Source organism: Pseudophryne corroboree, chromosome 6, assembly GCF_028390025.1.
Source record: "Pseudophryne corroboree isolate aPseCor3 chromosome 6, aPseCor3.hap2, whole genome shotgun sequence".
NCBI classification, from domain to species: Eukaryota; Metazoa; Chordata; class Amphibia; order Anura; family Myobatrachidae; genus Pseudophryne; species Pseudophryne corroboree.
The window spans coordinates 421,434,798-421,447,172 of NC_086449.1; the positions used below are offsets into that span (position 1 = coordinate 421,434,798).

At 44.6% G+C, this 12,375-nt stretch overlaps 1 protein-coding gene across 12 annotated transcripts in view; it reads left to right on the forward strand.

Moving 5' to 3' along the window:
* Positions 1-12,375, forward strand: part of MAGI2 (membrane associated guanylate kinase, WW and PDZ domain containing 2) — a 1,309,326-nt gene that overhangs the window by 825,733 nt on the left and 471,218 nt on the right. For all 12 annotated transcript variants that reach the window (XM_063926958.1, XM_063926960.1, XM_063926965.1 and 9 more), the window contains one exon: positions 10,883-11,093. In XM_063926958.1, coding sequence (XP_063783028.1) covers positions 10,883-11,093 — 211 coding nt within the window. The remainder of the gene's footprint in view (positions 1-10,882; positions 11,094-12,375) is intronic.

A 12,375-nucleotide genomic window follows, 5' to 3' on the forward strand; every position in this document is an offset into this window, starting at 1 on the left:
GGCTCGGAATTCTTAGCCTTTTCCTCGCACCCCCAGTTGCGGGAGAATGTGAAGGAGGAGATGTTGACTGGTCACGTTCCGCTTGACTTGACAATTTTCTCACCAGCAGGTCTTTGAACCTCTGCAGACTTGTGTCTGCCGGAAAGAGAGATACAACGTAGGTTTTAAATCTAGGATCGAGCACGGTGGCCAAAATGTAGTGCACTGATTTCAACAGATTGACCACCCGTGAATCCTGATTAAGCGAATTAAGGGCTCCATCCACAAGTCCCACATGCCTAGCGGAATCGCTCTGTTTTAGCTCCTCCTTCAATGTCTCCAGCTTCTTCTGCAAAAGCCTGATGAGGGGAATGACCTGACTCAGGCTGGCAGTGTCTGAACTGACTTCACGTGTGGCAAGTTCAAAGGGTTGCAGAACCTTGCACAACGTTGAAATCATTCTCCACTGCGCTTGAGTCAGGTGCATTCCCCCTCCTTTGCCTATATCGTGGGCAGATATATAGGCTTGAATGGCCTTTTGCTGCTCCTCCATCCTCTGAAGCATATAGAGGGTTGAATTCCACCTCGTTACCACCTCTTGCTTCAGATGATGGCAGGGCAGCTTCAGGAATGTTTGGTGGTGCTCCAGTCTTCTGTACGCGGTGGCTGAATGCCGAAAGTGGCCCGCAATTCTTCGGGCCACCGACGGCATCTCTTGCACGCCCCTGTCGTTTTTTAAATAATTCTGCACCACCAAATTCAATGTATGTGCAAAACATGGGACGTGCTGGAATTTGCCCAGATGTAATGCACGCACAATATTGCTGGCGTTGTCCGATGTCACAAATCCCCAGGAGAGTCCAATTGGGGTAAGCCATTCTGCGATGATCTTCCTCAGTTTCCGTAAGAGGTTGTCGGCTGTGTGCCTCTTCTGGAAAGTGGTGATACAAAGCGTAGCCTGCCTAGGAACGAGTTGGCGTTTGCGAGATGCTGCTACTGGTGCCGCCGCTGCTGTTCTTGCTGCGGGAGGCAATACATCTAACCAGTGGGCTGTCACAGTCATATAGTCCTGAGTCTGCCCTGCTCCACTTGTCCACATGTCCGTGGTTAAGTGGACATTGGGTACAACTGCATTTTTTAGGACACTGGTGAGTCTTTTTCTGAGGTCTGTGTACATTTTCGGTATCGCCTGCCTAGAGAAATGGAACCTAGATGGTATTTGGTACCGGGGACACAGTACCTCAATCAAGTCTCTAGTTGCCTCTGAATTAACGGTGGATACCGGAACCACATTTCTCACCGCCCAGGCTGCCAAGGCCTGAGTTATCTGCTTTGCAGCAGGATGACTGCTGTGATATTTCATCTTCCTCGCAAAGGACTGTTGGACAGTCAATTGCTTACTGGAAGTAGTACAAGTGGTCTTCCGACTTCCCCTCTGGGATGACGATCGACTCCCAGCAGCTACAACAGCAGCGCCAGCAGCAGTAGGCGTTACACTCAAGGATGCATCGGAGGAATAACAGGCAGGAGAGGACTCGTCAGACTTGCCAGTGACATGGCCTGCAGGACTATTGGCTTTCCTGAGTAAGGAGGAAATTGACACTGAGGGAGTTGGTGGTGTGGTTTGTAGGAGCTTGGTTACAAGAGGAAGGGATTTAGTGGTCAGTGGACTGCTTCCGCTGTCACCCAAAGTTTTTGAACTTGTCACTGACTTATGATGAATGTGCTGCAGGTGACGTATAAGGGAGGATGTTCCGAGGTGGTTAACATCCTTACCCCTACTTATTACAGCTTGACAAAGGCAACACACGGCTTGACACCTGTTGTCCGCATTTGTGTTGAAATAATTCCACACCGAAGAGCTGATTTTTTTTGTATTTTGACCAGGCATGTTAATGGTAATATTCGTCCCACGAACAACAGGTGTCTCCCCGGGTGCCTGACTTAAACAAACCACCTCACCATCAGAATCCTCCTTGTCAATTTCCTCCCCAGCGCCAGCAACACCCATATCCTCATCCTGGTGTACTTCAACAGTGACATCTTCAATTTGACTATCAGGAACTGGACTGCGGGTGCTCCATCCAGCACTTGCAGGGGAGGGGGCGTGCAAATGGTGGAAGGCGCAAGCTCTTCCCGTCCAGTGTTGGGAAGGTCAGGCATCGCAACCGACACAATTGGACTCTCCTTGGGTATTTGTGATTTAGAAGAACGCACATTTCTTTGCTGTGCTTTTGCCATCTTAAGTCTTTTAATTTTTCTAGCGAGAGGATGACTGCTTCCATCCTCATGTGAAGCTGAACAACTAGCCATGAACATAGGCCAGGACCTCAGCCGTTCCTTGCCACTCCGTGTCGTAAATGGCATATTGGCAAGTTTACGCTTCTCCTCAGACGCTTTTAATTTTGGTTTTTGGGTCATTTTACTGAACTTTTGTTTTTTGGATTTTACATGCTCTCTACTATGACATTGGGCATCGGCCTTGGCAGACGACGTTGATGGCATTTCATTGTTTCGGCCATGACTAGTGGCAGCAGCTTCAGCACGAGGTGGAAGTGGATCTTGATCTTTCCCTATTTTAACCTCCACATTTTTGTTCTCCATTTTTTAATGTGTGGAATTATATGCCAGTAACTATCAATAGCAATGGCCTACTACTATATATACTGCGCACAACTGAAATGCACCACAGGTATGGATGGATAGTATACTTGACGACACAGAGGTAGGTAGAGCAGTGGCCTTCCGTACCGTACTGCTATATATACTGGTGGTCACTGTCAGCAATCTGCAAAACTAAAATGCACCACAGGTATAGAATGTAGATGGATAGTATACTTAATGACGACACAGAGGTAGGTACAGCAGTGGCCTTCCGTACCGTACTGCTATATATAGTATACTGGTGGTCACAAAGTCAGCAAACTGCAAAACTAAAATGCACCACAGGTATAGAATGTAGATGGATAGTATACTTAATGACGACACAGAGGTAGGTACAGCAGTGGCCTTCCGTACCGTACTGCTATATATAGTATACTGGTGGTCACTGTGTCAGCAAACTGCAAAACTAAAATGCACCACAGGTATAGAATGTAGATGGATAGTATACTTAATGACGACACAGAGGTAGGTGCAGCAGTGGCCTTCCGTACCGTACTGCTATATATAGTATACTGGTGGTCACTGTGTCAGCAAACTGCAAAACTAAAATGCACCACAGGTATAGAATGTAGATGGATAGTATACTTAATGACGACACAGAGGTAGGTACAGCAGTGGCCTTCCGTACCGTACTGCTATATCTAGTATACTGGTGGTCACTGTGTCAGCAAACTGCAAAACTAAAATGCATCACAGGTATAGAATGTAGATGGATCGTATACTTAATGACGACACAGAGGTAGGTACAGCAGTGGCCTTCCGTACCGTACTGCTATATATACTGGTGGTCACTGTCGGCAAACTGCACAACTGAAATGCACCACAGGTATAGAATCTAGATGGATAGTATACTTAATGACGACACAGAGGTAGGTACAGCAGTGGCCTACTGTACCGTAATGCTATATATTATATACTGGTGGTCACTGGTCAGCAAAACTCTGCACTGTACTCCTCCTATATAATATTATACTGGTGGTCCCCAGTCCCCACAATAAAGCAGCACACTGAGCACAGATATGGAGTGTTTTTCAGGCAGACAACGTATACTGGTGGTCACTGTCAGCAAAACTCTGCACTGTACTCCTGCTATATAATACAGCTGCTCCCCAGTCCACACAATTAAGCAGTGTGAGCACAGATATATGCAACACATTGAGCACAGATATGGAGCGTTTTTTTCAGGCAGAGAACGGATAACTGGTGGTCACTGTACAGCAAAACTCTGCACTGTACTCCTCCTATATTATACAGCTGCTCCCCAGCCCTCCCCACAATTAAGCAATAGTGCACAATCAAGTTCAACAATAACGGAGAGGACGCCAGCCACGTCCTCTCCCTAACATTTCCAATGCACGAGTGAAAATGGCGGCGATGCGCGGCTGCTTATATAGAATCCGAATCTCGCGAGAATACGACAACGCGATGATGACGTTCGGGCGCGCTCGGGTTAGCCGAGCAAGGCGGGAAGATCCGAGTCTGCCTCGGACACATGTAAAAAGGGTGAAGTTCGGGGGGGGTTCGGTTTCCGAGAAACCGAACCCGCTCATCACTAGTATTTTTGCCTTGTTTATAAAAGCATTGCTTTACTGCATATTACAAAAATAATGTGTAGAGTGGCCGGCCCTAGTATGTGCCATGAGGGGTAGGAAGGCTTGTACTAAAACCACTTTTACACATACTACACAAAGTTGACAAAAGTTATTGAACACTGACAGCAAATAGATTGAGATTTTATTGATGTCAGTACTTTGTAGGTCCACCAAGCGGAGTGATTACTGCAGACACCCTTCTTGGCAAACTGTCCACAAGTTCCTGGACAGCAGCAGGCGGTATGTTGCCATTCCGTGTACAATGGTATGCATGGGAGGACACCTGTTCTTTCGCCGCTCCCTGGGTTGTGGTTTTTGGGGTCTTCCAGGGTGAGTTGCAATACTGCAATGACTGTTCTTCTTTCACACATAATTGAAAAAAGACACTGTAGATTTAGGAACCTTTCTAACATCTGCAATGCTTCCCACACTCATACCTACAATCAAGCAGTCACCTATGATCCCCTTTTCAAACTCCGATCCTTCTGGCAAGCCATTTTGTTAGCAAATTATCTAATCAGTGCCCCTCAACCCGTTAAATACCTTCACAAACACGTGTCTGCTACAGGAGCACACCATTTTGCTTGCACGGAGGTGTCCAATCACTTTTGTTTACATAGTATATTATGTGTTCATATAGCAGGGCCGGATTAAGCTGATGGGGGACCCTGGGCACTTTAGACAGTGGGGCCTCTAATATAGAGGCATGCAGATGAATTATATAATCACAAGCAGACATACAGAATAAACAGTGGCACTCACAGGAAGGGTCAAGAAAACCCACAAGAATCCGTTCAACATTTTCCAATTAAACAACCTTCAGAGGTCCATAAATGCTGCTGTATGCTCTTTGTGTGTGTGTGTGTGTGTGTGTGTGTGTGTGTGTGTGTGTGTGTGTTATATATAGCAGCAGGGGGGAAAATGATCTAAAGCCAGCCTCACTTTTTGCAGACAGGGTGCTATGACACAGGCTCCACACGCTGCCAGTTATCCAGCCCTCCTCCTCTGCTGTGCAGCCTGCATGCCCAGCCAATGACTGAGCTGCAGGCTGCTATTTCACATAGTATTGGACAGTTGAGCCGTCACGCTGCCGCCCTGTAGTCAGTGGGGTAACTCCTGGAGGCAAAGGAGACTTTGGGCACAGAGGAGCAGGCACCGGGACTCTAAGGTTATCTATAACTGCTGCCACCTTCTGAATTGATCGCCGAGCGGCTGCAGTTGTCACAGCAGAGAGTCCCGCGAGCACATCACGTGTGTGTCTCCTCTTTCACCTCTGCGCCATGGATGAAATGCATTATAACAGAAGGGAGAGGGCGCTGCAGCTGTCAGTTTCACTCTCTCTGTCTCACTGGCTATGCTGCCCACGCGGGAGCTTAAGAGGAGGCATGACGTGACGTGAAGCATGGAAGTCAGTGTGTGGAGTCCCACTGGAGCCAGCGACAGCCATCCAAGCCAGCATAGCACAGTATGTTGCTAAACAAAAACAAAAAAGTAATCCCCGGCGTAAATCTCTCTCTCTCCGTATGTGTACAGTATATGTGTAATATATATATATATATATATATATATATATATATATATATTCACACACACACATTTGCAGTGTGTGTGTGTGTGTGTATGTGTGTATGTGTGTGTATATATATATATATATATATATATATATATGTAAGAAATAAAATGTGGGAGCACTCACCAGTCTTCATTAAGCAGGAATTTTATTTAAAGCATTATGCCAGGCAAAGTCTGGCATAATGCTTTAAATAAAATTCCTGCTTAAGGAAGACTGGTGAGTGCTCCCACATTTTATTTCTTATGGATTTAATTGGTGACCATAAATAGGTTTCCAATATCGGATGGCACCCCAGCAAGTGTTTTGGAGACGTGAGTGTGGACCTAACGATTTGTGTGTGTGTGTGTGTGTGTGTTTATATATATATATATATATATATATATATATACTGAAAGTGTGTGTGTGTATGTATGTATATATATATATATATATATATATATATATATACAGGTTGAGTATCCCATATCCAAATATTCCGAAATACGGAATATTCCGAAATACGGACTTTTTTGAGTGAGAGTGAGATAGTGAAACCTTTGTTTTTTGATGGTTCAATGTACATAAACTTTATTTAATAGACAAAGTTATTAAAAATATTGTATTAAATGACCTTCAGGCTGTGTGTATAAGGTGTATATGAAACATTAATGAATTGTGTGAATGTAGACACACTTTGTTTAATGCACAAAGTTATAAAAAATATTGGCTAAAATTGACTTCAGGCTGTGTGTATAAGGTGTATATGAAACATAAATGCATTCTGTGCTTAGACTTAGGTCCCATCACCATGATATCTCATTATGGTATGCAATTATTCCAAAATACGGAAAAATCCAATATCCAAAATACCTCTGGTCCCAAGCATTTTGGATAAGGGATACTCAACCTGTATATATATATATATATTCCAAATCACCCGGCACTCACTGATTGGCGTCTGTTATACTTGCTTGGGGTGCCTTCCATGAGGAAATCTCCAATACACGTAGCAAGAATGGCGGCACTCCCAGTCTTTCTTTAGTAGAAAATTCAGTTTTATTTCAATATATATATATATATATATATATATATATATAACAAGAGGAGGAATCAGCAGCACTCGGCAGTCTGAGTTACAAAGTGAAGAAAACTTTTATTACAGTCCTACGGCGTTTCGGGGAACAAGCCCCGTCTTCAGACGCCGCGTCCGTTCGCGCTGTACACGGATCACTGGGCCCTGACGTCAGCAGACAGCGCCAGGCAGGGAGCCGGTCCCTGAAGTCAAGTCCATGTTGCTAAGCAACTACAAACAAACAGACGGATAAAAACCATTATAAACAGTGCTCAGTATAAACCAAGCTAATGCTAGGAACAGGACAAAACATTAAAATACAAACAAGAAAAACATTAAATAAATCCACAGGTCGAGGTAGCGAACATCATCATCAAATCCACTATATTATAACAATGTTGTAATATAAACTTACTAACATTCAATAGGCGGCCCCTTGTGTATCAAGTTAAAGTACTTATATAACGTGCCAATAATGTTCAAATGTAATAAATATAATGGCCGCAGCACTCAGTGGGATTAAAGATATGGACATCATTAACTAATAAATACCACCACATTAATCATAAAAAGCATTGAAGCCCCAGGGTCTCATTCAAACCCCGTGGTGACAGGGTATTCAGAACAAAAATCCACCTGCTTTCACGTTGCAGTAGGATTTTGAGGTGGCGGATGGTCTCCTGAGGGATCTCCTCCCAGACCTGGACTAAAGCATCCACCAACTCCTGGACAGTCTGTGGTGCAACGTGGCATTGGTGGATGGAGCGAGACATGATGTCCCAGATGTGCTCAATTGGATTCAGGTCTGGGGAACGGGCGGGCCAGTCCATAGCATCAATGCCTCCATCTTGCAGAAACTGCTGACACACTCCAGCCACATGAGGTCTAGCATTGTCTTGCATTAGGAGGAACCCAGGGCCAACCACACCAGCATATGGTCTCACAAGGGGTCTGAGGATCTCATCTCGGTACCTAATGGCAGTCAGGCTACCTCTGGCGAGCACATGGAGGGCTGTGCGGCCCCCCAAAGAAATGCCACCCCACACCATTACTGACCCACTGCCAAACCGGTCATGCTGGAGGATGTTGCAGGCAGCAGAACATTCTCCTTGGCGTCTCCAGACTGTCACGTCTGTCACATGTGCTCAGTGAGAACCTGCTTTCATCTGTGAAGAGCACAGGGCGCCAGTGGCGAATTTGCCAATCTTGGTGTTCTCTGGCAAAAGCCAAACGTCCTGCACGGTGTTGGGCTGTAAGCACAACCCCCACCTGTGGACGTCGGGCCCTCATACCACCCTCATGGAGTCTGTTTCTGATCGTATGATTAGACACATGCACATTTGTGGCTTGCTGGAGGTCATTTTGCAGGGCTCTGGCAGTGCTCCTCCTGTTCCTCCTTGCACAAAGGCGGAGGTAGCGGTCCTGCTGCTGGGTTGTTGCCCTCCTACGGCCTCCTCCACATCTCCTGATGTACTGGCCTGTCTCCTGGTAGCGCCTTCATGCTCTGGACACTACGCTGACAGACACAGCAAACCTTCTTGCCACAGCTCGCATTGATGTGCCATCCTGGATGAGCTGCACTACCTGAGCCACTTGTGTGGGTTGTAGGGAGGTCATACAGGCACGTGGAGGCCACACACACTACTGAGCCTCATTTTGACTTGTTTTAAGGACATTACATCAAAGTTGGATCAGCCTGTAGTGTGTTTTTCCACTTTAATTTTGAGGGTGACTCCAAATCCAGACCTCAATGGGTTAATAAATTTGATTTCCATTGATCATTTTTGTGTGATTTTGTTGTCGGCACATTCAACTATGTAAAGAACAAAGTATTTAATAAGAATATTCCATTCATTCAGATCTAGGATGTGTTATTTTAGTGTTCCCTTTATTTTTTTGAGCAGTGTATATACCGTATATACTAGAGTATAAGTCGACCCGAATATAAGCCGAGGCACCTAATTTTACCACAAAAACCTGGGAAAACTTATTGACTCGAGTATAAGCCTAGGGTGGGAAATGCTGCTCTAGCCGTACACAGTCCTCATAGTGCCAGATATGCCCCACAGTGCCAGATGTGCCAGATATGCCCCACAGTGCCAGATGTGCCAGATATGCCCCACAGTGCCAGATATGCCCCACAGTGCCAGATATGCCCCACAGTGCCAGATGTGCCAGATATGCCCCACAGTGCCAGATATGCCCCACAGTGCCAGATGTGCCAGATATGCCCCACAGTGCCAGATATGCCCCACAGTGCCAGATGTGCCAGATATGCCCCACAGTGCTAGATACTTACCCTCTATCGCTCCCGCGCTGTCTTCTGAAGGAGGGACACGGAGACCGCAGCGCGCGACTCTCCTGTGTCCCTCCTGCGTCTCCGGCGGCAGCGGCGTGTGTTAAAGGAAGTGCCGGTTCGTGCACTTCCTTTAACACACACACGCCGCTGCCGCCGGAGATGCAGGATGGACACAGGAGAGCCGCGCGCTGTGCTCTCCGTGTCCCTCCTAACGCTGACTCGAGTATAAGCCGAGGTGGCTTTTTCAGCACAAAAAAAAGTGCTGGAAAAGTCTGCTTATAGTCGAGTATATACGATATATATATTCTGTATAAACCTCGTGTCCTTCATTTGCTTGGCCCAATCCTCCAAGATAAATCATACTGTTGTAAGATTTTTTTATTGCATTTTAGGAATATAGCATATGATGACCACAAAAGATGTCTGTAGTATCTGGGGGTCATCGATGCTGTCTGTAGTATCTGGGGGTCACTGTTGCTGTCTGTAGTGACTGTAGTATCTGGAGGATCTGGAGGTCACCAATGCTGTCTGTAGTATCTAGGGGTCACCGATGCTGTCCGTAGTATCTGGCAGTCACCGATGCTCTCTGTAGTATCTGGGGGTCACTGATGATGTCTGTAGTATCTGGAGGTCATCAATGCTGTCTGTAGTATCTGGGGGTCATCAATGCTGTCTGTAGTATCTGGGGGTCATCTATGCTGTTTATAGTATCTGCGGGTCACCAATGCTGTTGGTAGAATATGGGGGCCACTGATGCTGTTGGCAGTATATGTGGGTCACTGATGCCGTGGGAGGGGGCAAAACCATCTATATCACCTCTGGGTGCCTGGTATGAACTTACACCCCTGCCTGTAGTGCTGTGCGGCGCTGGCTCCATCTGTTAGTTTGCACGTGGATTAGGGAGCCAGGACCACAGCACTGAGGACCGGATTGGTAAGAGAGATCCGATCTGTGGTGGGTGGCTGGGGGCCCTTTTAGAAATAAGGGCCTGAGCCGGGCGCCCCCATCTTCTTCCCGACTGTCATATAGTACTAACATTTTGCAAGCAAAACAATCATATATGTTTTTGGCCTCTATCATGGTCCACCACTTTAGGTAATAAACAGCTTTCTCTGCATCCTTTTGTTGATATAAATGCTGGAACACTAGTGTTATCATTGTAATGAAATATACTGTATTCTAGAGAATTGAACATTTTAAGTATGAACATGGACACATTGAATCAATTTTATATTATATAGAGCCATTGTTGCTTAAATGACATTGTAGATTATTATTATTTATTATTTTATTACCAGTTATTTATATAGCGCACACATATTCCGCAGCGCTGTACAGAGAATATTTGCCCATTCATATCAGTCCCTGCCCCAGTGGAGCTTACATTCTATATTTCCTACCACATGTACACAGACACATTCATACTAGTGTTAATTTTGTTGGGAGCCAATTAACCTACCAGTATATTTTTGGATTGTGGGAGGAAACCGGAGTACCCGGAGGAAACCCACGCAAGTACGGGGAGAATATACAAACTCCGCACAGTTAGGGCCATGGTAGATCAGTGTACACAGCTAATCAGTGTACTTTGTCATTTGAACACAGTTTTATAATGGAAAGGCATTGGTCTTGACTTTGACTTGAACATTCCCTCTATATGTAGAAATGCTCAGAACAACACTGGGGGACAGAGGTGATTATGTGTATTGATATGTCTTATGCAGAATCAAGTGAGCACGAAGACAAGAGTACAGATGCCTCAGGTGAGATTTCATCCCAGCCTTACTCTGCTCCAATGTACTGCCAGCCAGATGAGTCAAAGGAAAGCACGGATCTGAAGAAACAACTGAAGCCCGATGAGAATGACGAGCTGGGACTTTTGCCTGATAATTGGGAGATGGCATACACAGAAAAAGGAGAAGTATATTTTATTGAGTAAGTGTATAAATATTTTTTTTTCCTTGAGCCAAGTACTGGATGATAATGTGTTGCCTATTTAAATATTTGATTTTAGAGATAGCAGTGTAGCTCTGACCTTGAAACCTAGAGGAGGTCACAATGAATAAATCACAGTGCAATGGTGTGTCGCTGTATATTTGAAATGTTTATGCAAATACTTGCTAACAGACCTGAAAATAATGCTTAATATTCTCATTATTTTATTGTGATGGCTTATAATGAACAGCTTAGTATACACAGTGGCTGTAATTGTTTTTCTTTGTGGTATACTGTATGATTTAAAATTATTTGATTACTTTGTTTAGTATTATAGTTTGTATGCGGTTTCCTCTTTGGAGACCTTTTTGATAATAAAATCACCAAGGTCAATTTGTACCCTCTTGTCTTTTGTATTTTTACCGCTACGATTAAGCAGACCACGGAAAAAAAGCTTATACTTTTCTATGCATGGGTTTTGGCCAAGCGAGTCAGGCTGTTTAGACTGATAAAAAATGTCCTCATTTTTCTGTAATATAAACTTGGCAAGGCTTGACCATCACGGATTGCAGAGTCTTCCTTTTTCCCTTTGCTACAGAGTCAGACCTCTGTCTTTGTCTTTTGCTTACCTTGTCTGCTTTTTTTTGTCTTCCTTTTTTATATCCCTTCTGTTCCATGTTTTACAAGGAGGCCTTTATGATGTATCATTAAATCAGGTTTAAAACATTAATACGTAGTATATACAGTGTTTACTAAGCCATGATAACTCCTTTTTGTGCAGAAAAATTGGTTATCGCTGTTTTATCCAGTTCAGATTTTTCACCATCAGTTGTAATAAGCTTTGAACAGTGGGGTCAGGGCCTTGATGACAAGTAACTCTGCCCCCATTATAAGCAAAACACAGCAGAATGTAATTGCCCCCTCCTTCCCCCATCTATCAGACAGGGTAACCCAGGAGGGGTTTTAAAGAAGCCTGCAAGTATGACTTCGCTTACCACAGTTACTACAAAAATCATAACACCAGCATTATGCCTGTACTGTAGTGTGTTCTGTACTGTACAGGTTCATAACCCTCCCAGACTGTGGAGGCGTATTGGGATTCTGCAAAAGCCCCACTTATGTAATTGGCCCAAACCATGTCATGTGTTGCAGAGCATGTTTCTTTTTTTTTTTTCAATTCAATAGTTTTTATTTGAGTTTTCGATTATGCATCAACAATTCACACAAAAAACAAACTTAAAACTACACACATACACAATATGCACATAAACAGCTGTACATA